Source organism: Somniosus microcephalus, chromosome 29 (genome assembly GCF_052327205.1).
Source record: "Somniosus microcephalus isolate GS21.2 chromosome 29, FLI_Smic_1.0, whole genome shotgun sequence".
Classification (NCBI taxonomy): Eukaryota; Metazoa; Chordata; class Chondrichthyes; order Squaliformes; family Somniosidae; genus Somniosus; species Somniosus microcephalus.
This window is the reverse complement of record NC_141015.1, coordinates 15,434,676-15,458,565: the sequence shown is the minus strand read 5'-3', so window position 1 is coordinate 15,458,565 and position 23,890 is coordinate 15,434,676. Positions and strand designations below refer to the sequence as shown.

At 47.9% G+C, this 23,890-nt stretch overlaps 1 protein-coding gene across 1 annotated transcript in view; it reads right to left on the bottom strand.

The window, feature by feature from the left end:
- LOC147098479 (S-adenosylmethionine synthase-like) overlaps positions 1-22,792 on the bottom strand; it is a 66,575-nt gene extending 43,783 nt beyond the window's left edge. Inside the window, exon 1 of the mRNA XM_085970225.1 lies at positions 22,585-22,792. Coding sequence (XP_085826351.1) covers positions 22,585-22,678 — 94 coding nt within the window. The 5' untranslated portion in view covers positions 22,679-22,792. The remainder of the gene's footprint in view (positions 1-22,584) is intronic.
- Between the last annotated feature and the right edge of the window lie 1,098 nt (positions 22,793-23,890).

Here is a 23,890-nt window from a genome sequence, read left to right as displayed (position 1 = left end):
AATAAAATAAATTGCGACGATGCCTAAACATGGGAACATTACATTAATACCTTTGATAGCGACATCGAAGATTGGGCCATGTATGTAGAACGCATACAAAATTATTGTAAAGCAAATAAAATCCCAGATGCAGAGAGAGCACTAACTTTGTTGAACTTAATGGGTGCGAAGACATACGGGCAATTGAAACACCTTTTATCACCAGATGAACCGACGGATAAGACGTTCGAGGAGATTGTTACTGTCCTGAAAAATCATCTAAACCCCACGCCGCTGATGCTAGCGGAACAATTTAAATTTTACAGCAGAAGGCAGCTGAAGGATGAAAGCAATGCTGAACATTTAATGGAATTGCGTAGGCTGGCAAGGTACTGTCAGTTTGGAATGGGACTGGCAGACGCGCTAAGAGATAAATTTGTGTGTGGATTATTAAAAGAAGATACACAAAAGCGACTGCTCGAGGAGAATGAGCTGACGCTTGAGAAAGCGGTCACTATGGCAGCAGCACACGAAGCCGCAGCGAGAGGCACGGCAGTAATGCAGCTACGGTCACCGGAACTCAGTACAAATAAATTGGGTTTGAGTACTGTAAAATGTTATCGTTGTGGAAAGACAACACACGATCAGAACCAGTGTTGGTTTAAAAACCAAGAATGCAGAACGTGTGGCAGGCTTGGCCACATAGCTAAAGTATGCCGGTCAGGAAAGAAGACCAGCAACAAAAAGTCACCACAAGGAAAATACATAAAGGTGCACAAGGTGACAAAGACCAGTTCGAACGAACAGAAGTCAGATTCAGACGCTAGCAGTAATGAACTGGGTAGCTTAAGAGTACACAACGTTGGTAAGGATGCAGATCTCCAGACAATTTGGGTCACTCTTCAGATAGCAGGAGTCCAAGTAAAGATGGAATTGGACACTGGATCGGCATTGACGGTCATGAATAAGAAAGATTACAAAAGGTTATTCCAACATATTCCCCTACGGGATACGGAGATTATATTGAAAACATACACGGGGCAAAGAGTGTACCCCATCGGAAAGATAGAGGTAAAAGTGGTCCACAAGGGCGAAGAAAGCCAAGTAATGGACTGATATGTGCTACCTGAAGGAGGTCCACCACTGCTGGGATGGGAGTGGATTAGGAAAATGAATATGGACTGGCACTCCTTAAAAGCACTAATGGTAGATTCCGGGGAAACAGATGTCAAACCTAAACGATTGTCCAAAATATTGGATGATGCTAAAGAGGTGTTCCAGCAAGGACTGGGAACACTGAAAGGAATTACGGCAAACATCAAGATTGATGAACATGCACAACAAAAATTTTTCAAAGCCACACCGGTACCCTATGCAATACGACCTACTGTAGAAGCGGAACTGGAAGCGCTAGAACGTTCAGGTGTACTGTCTAAGGTAGATTGGAGTGAGTGGGCTACGCCCATTGTTCCCGTTATGAAACGTCCTTCGAGCAACAAGCCAGGAGAACCAGGGAAGGTTCGCATCTGTGGAGATTTCAAGATCACCGTTAATCCGGTGCTTCACACGGTGCAGTATCCGCTTCCGCGGATTGAGGATATTTTTGCTTCGTTGTCTGGCGGGAAACACTTCACCAAGATAGACCTGGCGCAGGTGTACTTGCAGATGGAGGTTGAAGAAGAGTCACGCCAGTACCTCACGATCAACACGCATAGAGGTTTGTACCGGTATAATAGGCTGGTTTTTGGAGTGGCATCGGCTCCGGCAATTTGGCAGAGGGCCATGGAGCAGGTATTACAGGGAATTCCAGGCACACAATGTTACCTGGATGATATTCTGATTACAGGTGATGGTGATGAAGAATACCTCGCAAACTTGGAACTGGTGCTCAACAGACTGAAAGAGTATGGACTTAGAGTTAATCGGCAGAAATGTGAGTTCTTTCAGAAGCGGATCTCGTACTGTGGTCATGTCATTGACCGGGAGGGGCTTCATAGGTCTCCTGACAAGATAGAGGCAGTTGTAAAGGCTCCCGCTCCGGATAATGTCTCTCAGTTGAGGTCGTTTCTGGGATTGATTAACTATTACCATAAGTTTCTACCGAATCTATCCACGGTACTGCACCCGCTGAACGCTCTTTTACAGAAGGGGGTACCATGGGAATGGAGCGAAAACTGTAAGAAGGCATTTCGCAAAAGCAAAGAATTGATCACCTCAGAGGAAGTGTTGGCTCACTTCAACCCGACACTGCCTATTCGGTTGGCTTGTGATGCTTCTCCATATGGTATTGGGGCAGTACTCTCACACAAGTTGCCAAATGGCACGGAAAGGCCAGTCGCGTTTGCATCCAGATCATTGACCTCCGCTGAGCGCAACTATGCGCAGATCGATAGGGAGGCTCTCAGCCTTGTATGGGGAGTGAAGAAGTTTAATCATTACCTGCAGGGCCAAAAATTCACACTTCTGACAGACCATCAGCCGTTGGTATCCATTTTTAACCCTAAGAAGGGTATTTCGGTGATGACAGCACAGCGACTCCAGAGATGGTCCCTTTTCCTAGGGGCACATCAATATCAAATAGAATTCAAAGGTACAAAGCAGCATGGCAATGCTGATGGGCTGTCATGCCTGCCACTACCTGAAGCGGAAGAGACGACGAAAGTTGACCCTGTAGTTATTTCATTCGACCATCATCGAGTGTTTACCAGTCACCAATGCAAGTATTGAAAGAGAAACCAGGAAACGACCCGACACTGTCCTGAGTTTACGAGGTGACAGTGAAGGGATGGCCAACACATGGTGATCCTCTGTTACCGGCATTCTCGGCAAGGCGAGACCAGCTGTCCGTCTGCCATGGTACTTTGATGTACGGGACAAGAGTGATTATTCCTCCCAAGTTACGGGAAAGAGTTCTAAAGGAACTGCATGAAGGTCATCTGGGGGCAGTTAAGATGAAAAGTCTTGCTAGGGCTTATGTATGGTGGCCGGGCATTGACCAACAGATAGAGGAGTTGACAAAAAGCTGCGCTGGGTGCCAAAAAGTGCAAAATGCACCTCCGATCGCACCGCTACACCCATGGGAATGGCCTTCAGCCCCATGGCAACGCGTACATATTGACTTTGCTGGTCCATTCATGGACTCCATGTTCCTAATTGCGGTGGACGCACATTCCAAATGGCCAGAGGTGATCAAGATGAATACCACTACTTCAGAAAAGACAATTGCGGTGTTAAGAACAATATTCACAAGGAACGGATTGCCAGAACAGATATGTTCGGACAACGGACCACAGTTCGTGTCGGAAGAATTCCAAAAATTCTTAAAGAAGAATGGGGTGAAACATTATACCTCTGCCCCATATCATCCGGCGACAAACGGGTTGGCCGAGAGATTTGTCCAAACATTCAAAAAGGCAATAAAGGCCATGAACGATGATCAGATTCCGTTACAACACAAGGTGGACAATTTCCGAATGGCATATCGAAACGCCGCTCATGCAGTGACTAACCAAAGTCCTGCCATGATGTTTTATAACAGGAGGTTGCGGTCCAGGTTGGACTTGTTAAAACCAAATGTGCGGAGGGAAGTGGAAAACAAACAGTTCCGGCATATTAAGGACAACCAGTGTTGGCAAGGGGCTATGGAAACGAAAAATGGCAGTCCGGAACAATTCGGGCCAGACAAGGACCTCTGATGTACACAGTAGATATTGGTAACAATGTGATAAGGCGTCATGCGGATCAACTGGTAGAATCAAGAGCAAGGGTCGAACCCATGGTTGCGACAGAGACAACTGTGGAAGACGTTAATGAACCTGAAGCATCTACCTCAGCAGGGACTGTACCTGATGATGACGTCCAATACATAGGAAACCAACAAGAAGAGTCACCTCAGCAACAAGAATCAGAGACCACTGAAAGGCGTTATCCAAACTGAATCAGAAGGCCTCCTGAGAGACTGAACCTTTGAACTGTTTATACCTGAAGTTATATATGTATATATGTTATTATGTTATGTTAAATGGGGATATGACTGTTAAGCTAAAAAGGGAGGATTGTGGTGTATGTAACCTGTTCCACCTTAAGAGAACTTAAGCCTGTTCCACCTTAAGAGATGTACTACTTTCTCTGGCTGCTGTATACGTAATACCGGTGGTGACCACCGGTATATAAGTACTGTGTAGTGATATTGTATTTAGTATAGTCCTGACCTCCAACTAGTAAAGACCTGTTGAAACTTTATTCTTGTAGTCTGTGTCAGTAATTAATCTTAATACAACTGGAACACACGGACTTAACACGTGTACTCGGGTTTCTGAGGTCCCATGTACTCGGGTTCCTGAGGTCCCGTGTACTCGGGTTTCTGAGGTCCCGTGTACTTGGGTTCCTGAGGTTCCATGTACTCGGGTTCCTGAGGTCCCGTGTACTCGGGTTCCTGAGGTCCTGTGTACTCTGGTTCCTGAGGTCCCGTGTACTCGGGTTCCTGAGGTCCCGTGTACTTGGGTTTCTGAGGTCCCGTGTACTCGGGTTTCTGAGGTCCCGTGTACTCGGGTTCCTGAGGTCCCATGTATTTGGGTGGCTGAGGTCCCGTGTACTCAGGTGCCTGAGGTCCTGTGTACTGGGGTGCCTGAGGTCTCGTGTACTCGGGTGTCTGAGGTCCCATGTATTCGGGTGCCTGAGGTCCCATGTACCTATGAAGGGACTTGCTGGAAGTGGGGACTTTAACATTATGAAGTCCCACATGAATCGGGGAGTATTTATACAGAAGTTCCCCTCAGTAGATTAAAGGAGTCATTTAGAGCCCACAGACAGAACGGAGCAGCATTAATCGACTCAACGCCCATTTCTGGGTCTGCGATTTCGTCATCCCTTTCAGGTCATCCTCATTGATGTACCTTGCCAGGGGAAGGGAGGACTATCCCCATCTGGTGATGGGTGAGCGGGGAAGCGAGTTACCCGTGACAGATGACACACATCTGCATTTGGGCTCCTCATTCACTTGAACCCCACACCGTTGATGTTGGCGGAACGATTCAAATTCTATGTGAGAACGCAACGGAAAGACGAAAGCAACGCAGAATACTTGGTCGAACTGCGTAGACTAGCGAAATACTGCCAGTTTGGAGGGAATCTGACAGAGGCATTGCGAGACAAGTTCGTGTGCGGATTGGCAAAGGAAGGAACGTAAAAGCGACTACTCGAAGAGAACGACCTTACACTTGACAGGGCTGTCCTTATTGCAGCATCGCACGAAGCCGCAGCAAAGGGAACTGCGGAAATGCAGCTAAAGACAGCGGCACTCAGTGTGGATCAAATTACCTCGACAACAACAAAATGCTATCGTTGTGGGAAGACAACACACGACCAGAACCAATGCTGGTTTAAGAACCAGGAATGTAGGAAATGTGGCAAACTGGGTCACATAGCTAAGGTATGCCGGTCAGGGAAGAAGACCAACAACCAAAGGACCAACAGCCAAAGGAAGCCATCACAGGAAAAGTACAACAAGGTACACAAGGTGGCTGAGAAGAGTTCAGGCAAACAGAATTCGGACTCAGACCCAAATGGCCAGGAGCTGGGTAGTCTGAGAATTCACAATGTGAGTAAGGAAGCTGACCTACAAACTATCTGGGTCATGCTAAAAATAGCTGGAGTCCAAGTGAAAATGGAGTTGGACACTGGATCAGCTCTATCAGTCATAAATCGAAGGGATTACCACCAGCTATTCTCACATATACCCTTAAGGGATACCAAGTTCGTATTGCAGACATACACGGGGCATAAAGTATACCCCATGGGAAAGATAAGAGTCAAGGTGAGAGATAGGGGTAAAGAACACCCAAGAATGAACTTATACGTACTACCTGAGGGAGGACCACCACTTCTAGGACGGGAGTGGATCAAGAAAATAGACATGGAATGGCACTATCTAAAAGCCATAACGAGTGAGGACTCGGTGCAGACAATCAGCTCAGATTCTGAATCGGATGACCCAAATGTGAAAGACAAGGCTAAAATGGACTTGCCGACTAAGGTTGGAAAAACGAAGGCATGCAGAAAGGCTTATGCTCCAGAGAAGAACAAAGTTTCAGAACAGATCTCCACCGAACAACGACAACATAGTTTGACAGAGAATTCTGAGTCTGTTCAGTTTAAGGACATATCCATGACGGAAGAACACCGAGCTCGGACTCAACTTTATTTCAAATTACGACAACAATTAGAACAATTGAGTTACCGTCTCGTACAAGAGATGAAAACAATGAAAAAGTTCTATGACACCGAATGGGAGAACCTGGAAAGACAACAGAAGCAGCTAGCTCAAGCAGAGAGCGACCATAGAGCCATCGTGACCAATCACCGATCACATCTCCCTTATGATATTCAGGAGTTAGAATATTTACAGAAAGAAGCAAATGAAGAGGAATCTTCAGGAAGCCAGGATTTTATTCCAGTTCTTCTCTACGACTCCTTACAAGCAGAGTTTGAGAAGTTGAAGGAACAGTATGAACAGGCCCAGGCTACAATCGTGGAGGGGGTTAACTCGGCAACCTCCGAAAAGCTAGTTTCAGTGGAAGCATATGAGCAACTAAAGGTTGAACATGAGCAAGAAGTCCAAAGGCGGCAGGAAATTCTTGATGAGCTCAAGGCCAAGACAGACTCATCGGTAGAAGTTCCATCCATAGATGAGAAATTAGAGGTGAAAGACATGGCAGAACATGAAAGTCAAGATGTCCAAGAACTCATAAAAATATTGAAGGAAACCCAAGACAAATATGAGGCGGCAATGACCGAGGTTCAACAACTTGAAGAACAGATTCAACAGGGAATTCTTTCAGTGAAAGAAAAGGCAACTGTAAGAAACACAGAGACTGTAAGAATGGCCCCTGAACATGAGCTAGAGAGCATCAAGGCGCAACTTCTCCGAGCGCTTAAAGCCAAAGTACAAGAGGAAAAAAAGGTGAAAGCATTGGAGGAAAAGGTGGATGAAATGGAGAAGACTCTGATCCACAGGGTCCCCGTGAAAGAGTTAACGGTCAGCCAACTCCTTCATATGCTGAGAGACAAGACTCTGCAATGGGAACCATTTGAACACGAGCTTCAATCTTCAAAGGGAAGGGGTTCGGAGCTCTCAAAAGTTTGGGGAATAGTTGAGGTTGCAACACAGATTTTACGGGGCTGCCGAAAGTACGCTGAATCACGTCAATGTGAACTACAGAATGTTGAAACAGCTGCTCCAGTAGAAGGATTGAATAGCCCGATCAATCAATCCCCGATGGAAGGGGAAGTATTGGAATCACAAATGAGGTCATTAGTGAAGGATTGGCAGGAAACCCAGGAAGAGCGGGATGAATATGAACGCATGAAGAAGTCTCTTCAGGAAAGATGTCTAGGGAGGGAACAACAGTCGGCTAACGTCCAGTTGGGTAAGGAAGAAGTAGCAGGCCCTCTCGCTAGACTAGTTCAGGACAACACCGAATATTACCATGACCTGTTGAGTGACACAGAAGATTACGAGGACTTGGTCTGCCCAGCTTGTGATGAAAACTCCCAAAGTGCAGAAATCAGGATGAAGCACTTAAAGTCTAAGGAACATAGGGAGATGGTGGCGTTACAGCTGGCAGCTGATAAGGGAGCCCCGAGAGTCTCCAAGAAGCAGAAAAGAAAAATACGAAGCAGAAAGTGATAACCATCTAAATCATTATCACTTCTATCAGATCATGTACGTGGGCCCTACGAAGGGAGCCAAATCAGTTGGCAAGTAGGAAAAATTACCAAGGCAGTCCAGCTGTTTGTAAAAGTCAGCACTGCTGGTTCAGCAGGACGGAAGTTCAAGCTGTTAAGTCAAGGGAAAGACTATTGGATGAGTCACGCTAGCAATGTGAACCGGCTACACCACAGAGATGTTGTTCGGACCGAGTCAAGACCAGAGACTGAATCTGTGAACTGTTCCCGCAGAGACTGAATCTGTAAACTGTTTCCCGCATAGATTATACCTGTGCATTGTTTTACATGAAGTTGAATATATGTTATGTTTAATGGGGGACTAAGTATGTTGTAAGCTAAAAAGGGAGGATTGTAGTGTATGTATCCATCTACCTTTAAGAAAACCATTGTATGTAACCGTTCACCTTTAAGAGAACTATTTTAGGTGTGGCACTACTTTGTTGGCTTCTGTATACTGTAATACCGACGGTGACCACACCGGTATATAAGTGCTGCGTCAGGATTTATTTGGCAGATTCGCCCTGACCTTCGAATAGTAAAGTCCTGTTTTAAGTTACTCTTGGAGTCTGTGCATTAATTAACTAAGCAACCCACAGACTTTACACTCTCCACTTGCCTGGATGAGTGCAGCTCCAACAACACTCAAGAAGCTCGACACCATCCAGGACAAAGCAGTCCGCTTGATTGGCACCCCATCCACCACCTTAAACATTCACTCCCTCCACCACCGGCGTACCGTGGCTGCAGTGTGTACCACCTACAAGATGTACTGCAGCAACTCGCCAAGGCTTCTTTGGCAGCACCTCCCAAACCCGCGACCTCTTCCACATAGAAGGACAAGGGCAGCAGGCATATGGAAACACCACCACCTCCAAGTTCCCCTCGAAGTCACACACCATCCAGACTTAGAAGTATATCGGCCGATCCTTCATCGTCGCTGGGTCAAAATCCTGGAACTCCCTCCCTAACAGCACTGTGGGGGTATCTTCACCACACGGACTGCAGTGGTTCAAGAAGACGGCTCACCACCACCTTCTCGAGGGCAGTTAGGGATGGGCAATAAATGCTGGCATTGCCCAGATCCCATAAGCGAATTTAAAAAAATAATAAATTTGACCACAGGGGGCACCACAGCAGTTCCTGCTCTCGCCCAAGTCTGCTCTGTAGCTGGGACTCACTGGGCAGTGATCAGGAGGGGGTAACCCTAGCCGATTTTTCCCACTCCTTGGCCCGGTTGAGAATGATCTTCGCATCACAACTGATGCCTGAGTGAGATTAGCAAATGCAGCAATGACTGGGAAAGTTTAAATCTCCTCCTATTACTCTGTTGTCATGTGCACAGCTGGTTTTACTGGCACTTCTGCTGTGGAAGGGGAAATGCTGTTACAATGACATAACTACTCTGGTTCCAATTAATCACCTCATCATTAGAAATTTACAGCAAATCCCATTTTTTTCATATTCTGTGCAATCATTCACACAATGAAAACGCAAAAGGACACTCAGCCCTCAAAGGCTTAATGGTTGTTAATTAATTAAGCTGGCATTTTTCATCAAGCTTAAAAAAAATTAATTTTCTGGATGTGGGCGTCGCTGGCAAGGCCAGTATTTATTGCCCATCCCTAGTTGCCCTCGAGAAGGTGGTGGTGAGCCGCCTTCTTGAACCGCTGCAGTCCGTGTGGTGAAGGTGCTCCCACAGTGCTGTTAGGGAGGGAGTTCCAGGATTTTGACCCAGCGACGATGAAGGATCGACCGATATATTTCCAAGTCAGGATGGTGTGTGACTTGGAGGGGCACTTGGAGGTGTTGGTGTTCCCATGTGCCTGCTGCTCTTGTCCTTCTAGGTGGTGGAGATCGTGGGTTTGGGAGGTGCTGCCGAAGAAGCCTTGGCGAGTTGCTGCAGTGCATCCCGTGGACAGCACACACTGCAACACCAATGGTGGAGGGAGTGGGAGGTTAAGTGTCTGATTCAGCAGGCTGGACTATTGCACGAGAAGTGTACGGTGCAGTACGACAGGTGGTGCGTGCAGCACACTGCACCGCTCAGTAAAATTGCGTGCCGTCACACGACCCTGTGCCAGTTGCTGACACTCCGAGCACAGATAGACAACCGTCTTTAGGCTGCTCAATGTGGTGCCGTTGGTGAGATAGAGACAAGTACTTGCAACCGGTCTCCTGGGGAGACAGACCCGTGTTCACTGCCGGGGAGACTGATACACACCCAGGATCGGCACAGCCACAGAGAAACAGCTACGGATGAGATGCCAGACTGCCGGAGGAGAGACTCTTGGGCAGTCCTACAGCTCTGACTCTACTCAATTACCTGTGGCAGCAGCCAGATTCACACACCGGGAGAGACTGGTATCAGTCACCCTGACTCGCTCCTGTGACAGACTGCACCCGCAGGGCTGAGAGGTGAGGTCAGGAGGGTAGGCGAGGCCAGGTTTCCGTGGCTCAGTGGTGAGCACTCTCGCCTCTGAGTTGGAAGTTGTGGGGTCAAATCCCACTCCAGTAGCACCAATTCTAGGCTGACACTCCAGTGCAGTGCTGAAGGAGTGCTGCAATGTCGGAGGTGCCGTCTTTCAGATGAGACGTTAAACCGAAGCTCTATCTGGCCTCTCAGGTGGATGTAAAAGATCCCACGGCACTATTTGAAGAAGAGCAGGGGACTTCTCCCCGGTGTCCTGGGCCAATATTTATTCCTCAACCAACATCACTAAAAATCTGATCATTATCTCATTGCCATTGTTGGGGCCTTGCTGAGTGCAAATTGACCACTGTGTTTTCTTACATTACAACAGTTGTTGTGTATGTACCTTTAAGGGAATAACTGGTCTCAGACTGCAGTACCGGCAGTGACCACCACTGCGTTCCTGTCATGAAAAAAACATTAAACAATAAGTCTGAGGAGCCAAGGAAGGTTCGCATCTGTGGGGACTTCAAGGTGACGGTGAACCCAGTCCTCCACACAGTACAATATCCTCTTCCAAGGATAGAAGATATCTTTGCCTCACTATCTGGAGGGAAGCGCTTTACAAAAATTGACCTAGCACAAGCATATTTGCAGATGGAGGTTGAAGAATCCTCTAGGAAGTATCTCACGATAAACATTCACAAAGGTCTTTACCAGTATAATCGACTGGTATTCGGAGTAGCATCAGCTCCGGCGATATGGCAAAGAGCAATGGAACAAGTCCTGCAAGGGATTCCGGGGACTCAGTGTTACTTGGACGACACCCTAGTGACAGGTGAAGATGACAGTGAACACCTTAACAACCTAGAACAGGTGCTCACTAGACTACGGGAACATGGGCTGCGAGCCAACCGCCCCAAGTGCGAATTTTTAAAGAAACAGATATCGTATTGTGGCCACGTGATTGATGAAGAGGGGTTACATAAGTCCCCTGACAAAATTGAAGCGGTTGTTAAGGCCCCAGCGCCTGAAAATGTGTCGCAACTGAGGTCATTCCTCGGATTGGTGAATTACTACCATAAGTTTTTGCCGAATTTGTCCACGATTCTGCATCCACTGAACGCCCTACTACGAACGGGAGTAGCATGGAAATGGAGCGATGAATGCAAGTGGGCCTTTCAGAAGAGTAAGGACCTAATCACTTCAAGAGAAGTATTGGCTCACTACAACCCATCACTACCGATAAGACTGGCGTGTGATGCGTCTCCCTACGGCATTGGGGCGGTACTGTCACATAAATTCCTTGATGGTTCAGAGAGGCCGATAGCTTTTGCGTCACGCTCGTTAACTTCAGCCGAGCGTAACTACGCCCAGATTGACAGAGAGGCCCTCAGCCTGGTGTGGGGAGCGAAGAAGTTCAATCACTACCTGCACGGTCAGAAATTTACTCTACTGACTGATCATCCACCTCTCGTCTCCATTTTCAACCCTCAGAAGGGCGTACCGATAATGACGGCACAACGGCTACAGAGTTGGTCCCTTTTCCTAGGGGCTCACCAATATGACATCGAGTACAAAGGAACTAAACAGCATGGGAATGCTGATGGATTGTTGCGCCTACCGTTGCCGACGGTGGAAGAAGAACTAGCAGTGGATCCAGTGGAGTTATTCCACTCAACTATAGTCGAATGTCTCCCTGTGACGAATGCAAACATAGAAAAGGAAACACAAAATGACCCGACACTCTCCTGGGTCTATGATTTAACGGTGAAGGGATGGCCAGCACATGGCGAACCACTGCTGCCAGCATTCTCGCCAAGAAGAGAACAGCTGTCAGTGTGCAGAGGAACCTTGATGTGTGGATCCAGAGTAGTAATTCCACCCAAATTGAAGGATAGAGTGCTCAATGAGCTTCATGAGGGTCATCTGGGCGGGGTAAAAATGAAGAACTTAGCCAGAGCGTTTGTGTGGTGGCCTGGAATCGATTGAGAAATCGAAGAGATGACCAAGAGCTGTACAGGATGCCAGAAGGTCCAAAACGCCCCACCACAAGCCCCTCTACATCCATGGGAGTGGCCCTCATCTCCATGGCAAAGGGTGCACATTGATTTTGCTGGTCCCTTTATGGACTCGATGTTTTTAATTGCGGTGGATGCACATTCAAAGTGGCCAGAGGTAATAAAAATGTCCTCAACCACCACAGAAAAAACTATCGCAGTCTTACGAACCATATTCGCCAGGAATGGGCTGCCTGAACAGATTTGCTCTGACAATGGACCACAGTTTGTGTCTGAAGAGTTCCGGAGGTTCTTAAAGAACAATGGTGTTAAGCATTACACATCCGCCCCATATCATCCAGCCACTAATGGATTGGCCGAGAGGTTTGTTCAAACATTCAAGAAGGCTATCAAGGCAATGTGTAATGAAGAGATACCCCTACAACACAAGGTGGATAACTTCTTGTTTGCCTACCGGAATGCGACACATGCAGTTACCAACCAACCTCCAGCCATGATGTTCTTCAATCGAAGACTACGATGCCACTTGGATTTGGTTAAGCCGAACGTCAGAAGAGATGTGGAGAACAGGCAGTTTCAGGATATGAATGAAAGGCCGACCAGGAGTTTTAAGATAGGTCAACCAGTTTTGGCCCGGGACTACCGCACAGAGAAATGGCAGCCAGGAACGATCTGTACACGGCAAGGACCTCTAATGTATACCGTGGACGTTGGGGAGAGCATTGTAAGACGCCATGCTGACCAGATTCTAGAGTCACTGGAAAACGTCAACTCCACACCACGATCTGATACACCTGACGATGAAACCGAAGTACTAATTGCATCTACCGCAGAATCGGTGATATTGGAAGCAGACGAACCAAACAACGACATTGATCCCGACTCAACCTTGCCAGAAGAACCTGATATCCCAAAGAGGCGTTATCCAGACAGAATCAGGAAGCCTCCTCAAAGACTGAACTTATAATTGCTTAATTTCAACCAATGTATCTAGCAACCGTAATTGTAATTGTAATTAGTTATTATTTAGTTGTTAAATGAATATTATGTACTGTTTATCTAAAAGGGGAGGAATTGTTGTGTATGTACCTTTAAGGGAATAACTGGTCTCAGACTGCAGTACCGGCAGTGACCACCCCTGTATAAAAGGCACTAGCAGGCTTCTGTAGTTTCAGTTTCCAGGTTGTCTCCATTCAGCAAAGACTTGTTATAATCAACTCCTGCAGTCCGTGTCTCAATTATACACGGACATAATAACAGTGACTACACTTCCAAAAGTACCTGATTGTTTGTAACGTGTTTTGCAACGTGCGGAGATCATAAAAGGCGTTATATAAAGGCAACCTCATCTTCCGATTAGGCACTTTACAGCCTTCTGGACTCAATATCAAGTTCAACAATTTCAGATCATAACCTCGGCCCCCATTACATTTTTACTTATATTTTTTATCCACACCTTTGTTTTGGCCTTCCCCCCACCTTTTATCTCTCTCCCACATGGCAGCTGTCTCTCATTCTGCCAGCGCATTTCACACCTAATCTAGAGCCGTCTTTTGTCTCCACTAGTCCGATCACCATCTCGTCTGGTTTTGAATACCTCTTAATGTCTCTTCACTTCTCTTTTGTTCTTTCATCCCCATTTCCCAGCCCCCAAACTGGCCTTTTAATCTGATAATTTGCTGTGCTTCTTCAGTCTTGACAAAGGGTTTCGACCCGAAACGTTGACTCTATTTCTCTCTCCACGGATGTTGCCTGGCCTGCTGAGTTTTTCCAGCATTTTCTGTTGTTATTTTATATAAAGGCAAGTTCTTCTGCTCCACTCTTGTGCCCTGGAGTATGCAGGCGGATAAAAGTTAGCAGCCGGAGGCTCCAGCTCCTGATCGCTAACCTGCCATGTGTGGAAGTTGGCAGGAGTGGATTTGGTTATAACGGGTGAATAACGGCCGGACAGTCACTGTCTGGGGTCCGGTTGCAGCACAGGAGGGCGACTGGTGCCCGCAGGACTGCACCCCAGCTTAAAGCCAGTGCCGTGGGGGGAAATGAGAATTCAGGATTGCAGGTTACACCGGGTCTGTACCCCGTACAGAACTCAGCTCGCCCCCAACGTGAGTCCCTGCATGTCCCTTCGAGCACAGGCTCTGCCCCATGATCCAATGCAAGGTGGTACTGCTTGGACAGCTATCGATTGTCACATCGACAGATAGAAAGTCGGCAGACGTTTAGAAACGGCAAAGAGAGTTGCTGAATCTTGTCAGGGGATTATTAGAAAAGCAGAACACCCCTATTAATAGAGAGCGACATTCCCAGAACACAAACAGATCGTGTTTCAGAATTCCACGTGACAGAAACAGAAAGAAATAGCCCGAGTTGCAGGGTCAGAGAGGAAGGAGCGATTGAGATGTCACTTAGTGTCAGCTGTGGCTCAGTGGGCAGCATGCTCGCCTCTGAGTCAGAAGGTTGTGGGTTCAAGTCCCACTCCAGCGACTTGAGCACATAAAGCTAGGCTGACACTCCAGTGCAGTACTGAGGGAGCACCGCACTGTCAGAAGTGCTGTCTGTCAGATGAGACATTAAACCAGGCTGACACTCCAGTGCAGTGCTGAAGGAACACCGCACTGTCGGAGGTGCCGTCTTTCAGATGAGACGTTAAATTGAAGCCCTATCTGGCCTTTCAGGTGGTTGTAAAAGATCCCACGGCACTATTCGAAAAAGAGCAGGGGAGTTCTCCCCGGCGTCCTGGCCAATATTTATCCCTTAATCAACATCTAAAGCAGATAATCTGGTCATTACCACATTGCTGTTTGTGGGAGCTTGCTGTGTGCAAATTGGCTGCTGCGCTTCCCACATTACAACAGTGACTACACTTCAAAAAGTACTTCATTGGCTGTAAAGCCCTTTGAGACGTCCGGTGGTCGTGACAGACGCTGTAGAAATGCAAGTCTTTCTTTTTTCTTTTCACTCCAGAGTCCAGTTACACAGAGCTCCCTCTCGGCTGCCCAGTACACATTCCCGATATGCGTAATACTAGACGACTAGGAGCGAATGGCATGGCAACTGCCCCCATGTGTCAGTGTCAGTGTCAGTTCCTGCTGTGGGTCTGGAGGGAGCTGGACTGCCCGACAGCTGAACCAGTTTACAGAAATCACTCCCACCCTCCTCTGAAGTAATCCAATTACTTTTACACCCCAGAACATTTGGTCAGTTATGGATTCCCCTCCCCGCCCACCACCACCAAATTTGTGTCCCCGTTTCTTCTCAAGGCCCTGACTCTTGTTGGGATTCAGCTTAGCGAACACTGGTAGGACCCCCTCCCCTGCCGTTTCTCATCCAAGAAACTGTTCTTTAAGACTGGGAAGGTGGGGGGTGCCGGACATTCATGGGATGCCGTCCTGCTGGCCTTCCGTGCGACAGAGCGGAATCTCCGCCCAGCCTCGCCCAAGGCTGGAGACCCCATTCCCAATTCCTGGAGTGGGTCGTCTGCATAGCCCGGGTCAAATGGCGTGGCCTGCAAGGGTCGCGCCAGCAGAAGCCGCCTCTTTCGCAGGAGTCAAGCCACCCTCATGTTTGCCTCACGAGAACCTTCTCCTTCACTCTGCTTTCTGCAGGAATTATTTGGGCAAGTTCCTCATTTCTGGAGTCACCGCGTTCAGTTCTGGGCCCCGCCCCTCAGGAAGGATCTATCGGCCTCGGAGGGGGAGCAGCGCAGATTCACCAGAATGGTACCGGAGCTAAAAGGGTTAAATTATGAGGACAGGTTCCACAGACTGGGCTTGTATTACCCCGAGTATAGAAGAGCTGAACTAATTGAGGTGTTTAAGATGATTGAACGATTTGATAGGGTAGAGAGAGAAGCTATTTCCTCTGGTGGGGGGAGTCCAGAACAAGGGGGCATAACATTAAACTTAGAGCCAGGCCGTTCACGGGTGATGTCAGGAAGCACTTCTTCACACAAAGGGCAGTGGAAATCTGGAACTCTCTCCCCCAAAAAGCTGTTGAGGCTGGAGGAGTCAATTAAAAATGTCCAAAATTAGATTGATAGATTTTTGTTAGGCAAGAGTATTAGGGGTTACAGAACCAAGGTGGGGAAATGGAGATAAGGTACAGGTCAGCCGTGATCTAATTGCCATGGTGTGGAGATGCCGGAGTTGGACTGGGGTGGACAAATGAAAGAAATCACACAACACCAGGTTATAGCCCAACAGCTTTATTTGAAATCACAATCTCTGACTATATAAGCTGTGTTTTTATGCATCTCTCCACTTCACCTGACGAAGGAGCAGCGCTCCGAAAGCTTGTGATTTCAAATAAAGCTGTTGGACTATAACCTGGTGTTGTGTGATTTCTTACAATGATCTAATTGAATGGTGAAACAGACTCGAAGGGTTGAATGACCTGCTGTTCCAATGCTCCTAATCCCTTTACTCAATATACCTGCAGCCGAGACTATGGCCTGTGTCTCGTTGCCAGGCCAACACCAATGATCTCTGTCAGCGGATGCCAGGCGGTGAGACAGGCTGTTCAGGTACGTTTCCCCACCCACCTCTAGTCTCCCCTCCCACTTCCAGGGGTGACCCGCCCCCTCCACTCAGCACCTGCTCACATGATCCTAGGTCAGGTTCTGAGGAGAGGGTTTTGCTTTGCCTCCATCACTGAAGGAAGAAAGATAGAACTTGCATTTCTATAGCGCCTTTCACAACCCCAGGATGTCCCAAAGTGTTTCCCGGCCAATGAAGTACTTTTGAAGTTTAGTCACTGTTGGAATCATAGAATCATGGATCTTCTTCACATCAGTGGGTCCAGGGCGGGCGATGTCGGTGGCTGGTCGCGGCCCCACTGCTGGCTCCATCCCGCTCTGGAAAATGACTTTCCGTTGATGGGGCTTGTTGAGCCCGCCCCGCACGTTTGCCGGCCAATTAGAGGAAGCGGGTCTGGTGACGTCATTTGATGACGCGTCATCAGCCGGTTTCCTTAAAGGGACCACGGCCACATTTATTTTGACGTTTGTGCTGTCAGTGTTCTACAGCACTGAGGCGCTGCAAACACTGACAATCACTGCACAGAGGTGCAGGGCTGCACCCAGGCTCTCCCAGGACTCCCTTCACATGCTCAAGGGGAGGTGGTTAGACTACCAAACAAAATTAACTAAACAGTTCCAAGTACCCGGAGGCCACCCGTGAGCAAGTGAAGAGGGGAAACCGAGGCCCCCCTCCGATTGCCGAGACCCCCACAATTGCCATGACCCCCCTCCAATTGCCGAGACCCCCACAATTGCTGAGACCCCCCTCCGATTGCCGAGACCCCCCTCCGATTGCCAAGACCCCCACACTTGCCAAGACCCCCCTCCGATTGCTGAGGCCTCCCCTAATTCCAGAATCCCCAGCCTCCTCCCGAGTGCCCTCCATGCGGCCACGGCTCTGTGGGTGACATCACCAAGCTGGAGGTGCCTCTAACAGCAGCCGGTGACATCACGGAGCAAGGGGGCGCACTGCAGCAGGAAATTTAAATGGCTGATCTCCACAGCTGCAGTAGGCAACGCTCGGGGGAGGAACCCCCGATTCTGGGAAACTCCCGGTCATTCCGAGAGGGTTGGGAACAAAATAACTGCACTGGTGTCAGCTGAGATTGTGTGCTCTGATACTGGAGTGGGACTTGAACCCAGAAACCTTCTGACTCAGAGCTGAGTGATATCACTGAGCCAAGCTGACAATTATGTGACAGCATCTGTAGGGAGGCATGTGACAGGAAGTGACAGTGTCTGTAGTGGGGACAGGAAGTGACAGCGTCTGTACTGGGGACAGGAAGTGACAGCGTCTGTAGTGGGGACAGGAAGTGACAGTGTCTGTAGTGGGGACAGGAAGTGACAGCATCTGTAGTGGGGACAGGAAGTGACAGTGTCTGTAGTGGTGACAGGAAGTGTCCTGGTGAAGGGTGTGTGTGCGACTATCAGTACTGGGGGTATAGGATGACCCTCATTTTCCTGTCTTCATTACCATAGAGTTATACAGCACAGAAAGAGGCCCTTCGGCCCATCGCGTCCGTGCCAGCCATCAAGCCCTGTCTAATCTAATCCCATTTTCCAGCATTTGGTCCATAGCCTTGTATGCTATGGCATTTCAAGTGCTCATCCAAATGCTTCTTGAATGTTGTGAGGGTTCCTGCCTCTACCACCCTTTCAGGCAGTGAGTTCCAGATTCCAACCACCCTCTGGGTGAAAAAGTTTTTCCTCAAATCCCCTCTAAACCTCCTGCCCCTTACCTTGAATCTATGCCCCCTTGTTATTGACCCCTCTACTAAGGGGAAACATTCCTTTCTATCCACCCTATCTATGCCCCTCATAATTTTGTACACCTCAATCAGGTCCCCCCTCAGCCTTCTCTGCTCCAAGGAAAACAACCCCAGCCTGTCCAGTCTTTCTTCATAGCTGAAGCGCTCCAGCCCAGGTAACATCCTGGTAAATCTCCTCTGCACCCTCTCCAAAGCAATCACATCCTTCCTATAGTGTGGCGACCAGAACTGCACACAGTACTCCAGCTGTGGCCTTACCAGCGTTTTGTACAGCTCCATCATAACCTCCCTGCTCTTATATTCTATGCCTCGTCTAATGAAGGCAAGTATCCCATATGCCTTTTTAACCACCTTATCCACCTGTTCTGCTGCCTTCAGGGATCTATGTACATGCACACCACGGTCCCTCTGATCCTTTGTCTTTCCTAGCGTCTTACCATTCATTGTGTATTCCCTTGCCTTGTTAGTCCGTCCAAAATGCATCACCTCACACTTTTCAGGGTTAAATTCCATTTGCCACTGTTCCGCCCATCTGACCAACCCATCTATATCGTCCTGTAGCCTGAGGCTTCCCGCCTCGCTATTTACCACCCCACCAATTTTCGTGTCATCTGCGAACTTACTGATCATACCTTTTACATTCACATCCAAATCATTAATGTAGACCACAAACAGCAAGGGACCCAGCACCGATCCTTGCGGTACCCCACTGGACACAGGCTTCCAGTCACAAAAACAACCTTCCACCATCACCCTCTGCCTTCTGCCACTAAGCCAGTTTTGGATCCAATGTGCCAAGGCACCCTGGATCCCATGGGCTCTTACCTTCCTGACCAGTCTCCTATGCAGGACTTTATCAAAAGCCTTACTGAAATCCATGTTAACCACATCCACTGCACTACCCTCATCCACACACCTAGTCACCCCCTCGAAAAATTCAATCAAATTGGTCAGACATGATCTTCCCTTGACAAAGCCATGCTGGCTATCCCTAATTAATCCCTGCCTCTCCAAGTGGAGACCAATTCTGTCCCTCAGAATTTTTTCCAATAATTGCTTTGTACGTGCTCTGCTTTGATGCCCCTGAACCCACCCCTATTCCTGAGTTGAGGGGCTTTGAACTGGTGGTGCACTAGATGGCATTTTGCCCTGTCATTGGGGAGATGGTTCAGATGCAGGCCTAATCACTGGAAATTTCCTCAGGGTTTCTCTCCATTGGCCGCCCTAACTTAGCCAGGAGTTCGGCAGAAACCTCGGATTAACCGTGTAAACGAGGAAATTTCCAGCGGTAGTTGATTATACAGAATCCCAGCCTGAGCGATTTGGTGCTTCACAGTTGCCCCTCCTTGTAATGCCAAACAATTTTGGGGGTTCTTCTATTCTATGTTCCTCTTCCGGTGTTTCTTTGGTTGGTGCAGGGGGCGGGGGTGAAAGACTTTGTGCATTTGCCATGGCTTGAATTTTTCTGGACAGTATCTGTCAGCTCTGGGGGAACAAACAGGGTCCCTTCAGGATCCAACTGCAGGACTTGGAGTGGAGGAGGCGTTGTATTCGTCCCCTGCCATGGCTGTACAATGGACTAAACCATTGCCCGAGGAGTTTAGTATGCGATGGGATGATGACAGACCCTACAGAAGGTGGTATGTCACACATGGTAATGCACAGAGACCATGTAGTCGCTATCACCTTATCTCGCTCTGTTGCAGTAGGCAGCGCCCAACAGAAGAGGGACTTGGCTCCACAACCTCAACCCATTTGATTTCTTTAATATATATCTCAGGTTGTGGGTGGCGTTGGCAAGGCAGGCATTCATCGCTCATCCCTAGTTGCCCTAGTAGCGGTTTGATACAACTGAGTGTCTTGCTGGGGCACTTCAAAGGGTAATTAAGAGTCAACCTCATTGGTGTGGGACTGCAGTCACATGTAATGGGGGGTGGGGGTGGGGGATGAGCCCAGCAACTTTCAACACATGGCAAAAAGTATAGAAGAGTCCACAAGCTGTACATATCAGGTGCGGAGGCACAGGTTGGGATGCTAGCAGTGTGTCTTGGGAAGAATGGCAACCTCAAAAGACAATCTGTGGCAGACCCCCTCACCAAAGAGGCCAGCACAACTGTTCGCACAACTGCCATACCGGCCTTGAGTTGCAATCTGACCCCCTCACTGAACAGAATAGCTGATAAGATTGTCTAAACGAGGCGAGAGATTGGCACTGGCTTCCACTGTGCCTGGGCCTGCTCGCAGTGGGCACCGCAACATGGAGGCTTCCAGCAGGGGCCAGGCGGAGCTGCCAGTGGGCACCGCTGCGGTAGCTCCTGATGGCAACACTTGTAGACAAAAGTAATGGTGTCACCGGGAGAGCAAGTTTTTGCTTTTACTGAAGGGGAAGATGGCTGTGAGAAGGCAAGATGTCCTAGTAGTGCTCAAGAAATAGTGTCCTGAATCAAGGCTTGCCGAGCATCTCACCCAGCTTGTGAAAGACCAGGCGGGTCTCCCTTCTCAGCATTTTCTGTCCCTTCTGTCTTATTTTGGCGGCTCCTCTGCTAAGGTCTCCGGTTGCAGCTCCTTCAGGAGAAGACCTCTTTCAATGGCCAGGTTGTAGAAAAGGACGGACACCACGCTGATCGGGGGAACTTTGACTGGTTTGTTCTGCTGAAAGTTCTTTAGCCTGCCCCCAGGTGTTGTTCGAGGATGCAAACCCTGTTTTTGATTGTGATGGGGGTAATAGCCTCACTACATTTAGGTTCGGCTGGGCGCTGGGCTGCCATTGAGGGTCAGGAGCTAAGGCAGCGACTGACCCCCCAGGAGCCAGACCGTCAGTCATTGGAGATCTGGAAAGACTGGCCTCCTTGTAAAATGGAGGCATCACAAGTGACGGGGGATGTAAAAGAACAGCTCTATGTGAGGAAGAGGCAGCTGAGTTCTCCCAATATCCTGACCAACATTCATCCCTCAAAATAGATTAACTGCTCCTCCATCTGATCTGTGGTTTGTGGCTCCTTCCTTTGTACAAATTGACCACCACGTTTTCTTACAAAATGCCACTGACTAACCTCAAACAGTTCAGTGGTCACAAAGTATTTTGGGGCGTACTGATGGTGTGGCAGGCACTATATAAATGTAAATTCTTCCTTTCTTTACCTCCCTGCTACAGACACTGTCACATATCAATATCAGATGCTCCTCCATATAGATACTGTGCAATCACTGGCATGTACCATCCATGCAGTCAGACTTATAAACCACCCCCCCCCCACCCATAATGTCAGCTGTGACTCAGTGGGTAGCACACTTGCCTCTGAGTCTGAAGGTCGTGGGTTCAAGTCCCACTCCAGAAATTTGAGCACATAAATCTAGGCTGACACTCCAGGGCAGTGCTGAGGGAGTGCTGCACTGTCGGAGGTGCTGTTTTTTGGTTGAGATGTTAAACTGAGGCCCTACTGGCTCTCTCAGGTTGACATAAAAGATCCCATGGCACTATTTTGAAGAAGAGCAGGGAGGTTATCCCTGGTGTCCTGGCCAATATTTATCCCTCAATCAATGTCACTAAAAAAACAGATTATCTGGTCATTATCACATTGCTGTTTGTGGGAGCTTGCTGTGTGCAAATTGGTTGCTGCGTCTTCTACATTACAGCAGTGACTCCACTTCAAAAAGTACTTCATTGACTGTAACGCCCATTGGACATTGGGACGTCCGGTGGTCATGAAAGGTGCTATATAAATGCAAGTGACGTAAGAAAACTACTAGGCACTTGGTCCGAGTATTAAACAAGGCTTTAATCAACTGTTTTTCAACATGGAGATCTAGTTGTGTCCTTCACTAGTTCCTGTTAAAGAATGTCCTGAGCAAGCTGGGCCCATGCCCAAGTATTTATACTCTCCCTGGACAGCGCCACCAGCAGGCCGCCCAGTATTAAGTCATTTTCACATGAATGACAAGATTCGTGTCAGCAAGTCTTTCTTTTTTCTTTGTAATCACTGCCACATACAGCCCCTCCCCACCAAGGGATGTTTGGACTGCTGCATATTCCCCATCATCCCCCCCTCCCCATCAATCATGGTTTATAAGTTTTCCCCCCATGTTCAGAACACAGATGCCATTGCCTATGCTAACAGCTGTCCGGTATTTGAACTGTGACTTTTACCAGCTCTTACTTACCAGGATGTCCCTCTCCCACCGATTCTGAAGTGAACATGAAGGTCCCTTCATCGTGTATGATGTTGCTGTGGTTACCATTCACCGGCCGACTCATATTTAGAGTTGGAGAGTGTAGTATGTGTTCCAATTTCAGCGGGATTTCCTGTTACTGCTTCCTTCAATCAGGAGGTGGGGAAAAGAAAGCCCTTGAGCCCCTGAATCCAGTCCTATAGCTGGATAGACTCCTGTTGCTTCTATATAAGGCAAAGAGAATGTTCCCAACATCAAGTGAGCAGGGAGATACTGCCCCAGGGGGCAGAGGATGGATCAGTTTCACACCAGGACAATCAATTACTGTAACCTACAGAAGCAGTACACAGCGATCAGTATCTATCTGATATTGCCCTATCCAACTCTATGTATTCGGCTGCATATGTTTCTTAATTATTGCTAATTGTTGGTGATATTTCAGGGTAGAATCCCCCCCTCTATTCTGCCTTTGGAAAGTCCTGTCCGAGAGCTGGATCTGATTGATGGACACAGAGGGGAGTGTGCAAGGGGAGGGTCCAGGGGAGGTTTTTTTTGGACGCAGACTTGGCAAGATGATGCAATGGACAAATAGTGATTGTGTAAAATGTGTTTGGACTGCACTACATCTTTCCACGTGGTGGCTCTTTAGAGGCATTTCGATCTGTAATCCCGAACTGACAAGAAGAATGTCGGAGAAAGTTTCTGTTTTTTTTAGGAACTTTGAGGTTAATGACACGAGCTCGCGAGTCACATTCTCCTGCAAACTTTGAGTGTAAATTCCCTTCAACAGTTCACAGAACTGTACACCTGTTACAGCCGCAACTCCTTCCTGTCTTTAATAACATAAGCTGGTGAATTTTATGAAAGGCTCTTTAGTTTTTCTGCTACTTCCCTCTGTATTGCTTCTGTCAGTTTTGTTAATCAGCGAGGCTTAGGGATTTCAGCACTGAGAACTGGATCAGTAAGTTTGGGGGGGGGGGTGTTGTAGATTTAAGAACGCTGGATTTTTTGGGGGTGTATTCCAGCTTAATTTTTTAGCATCAAAAATTACGAGTAAATCACAGGGGAGAATTTGTGCCCGAAAAAAGCCCAGGTAAAATTCGGTGAAAAATCAATAAAAATCCATTTGTATTTCAAACAGCGCTAAAATTAAAGCTGAAAGGTTAAAGAAAATTAAATTACAAATTGCAACTATTTACACAGTTGACAGGTTATCAGTTCAATGGCAGTTACCAAAAGGAACTACAGACGTTTACTTAAAAGAGCAAGGCCAAATAAAGGGTGAGTGGGGCAAAAA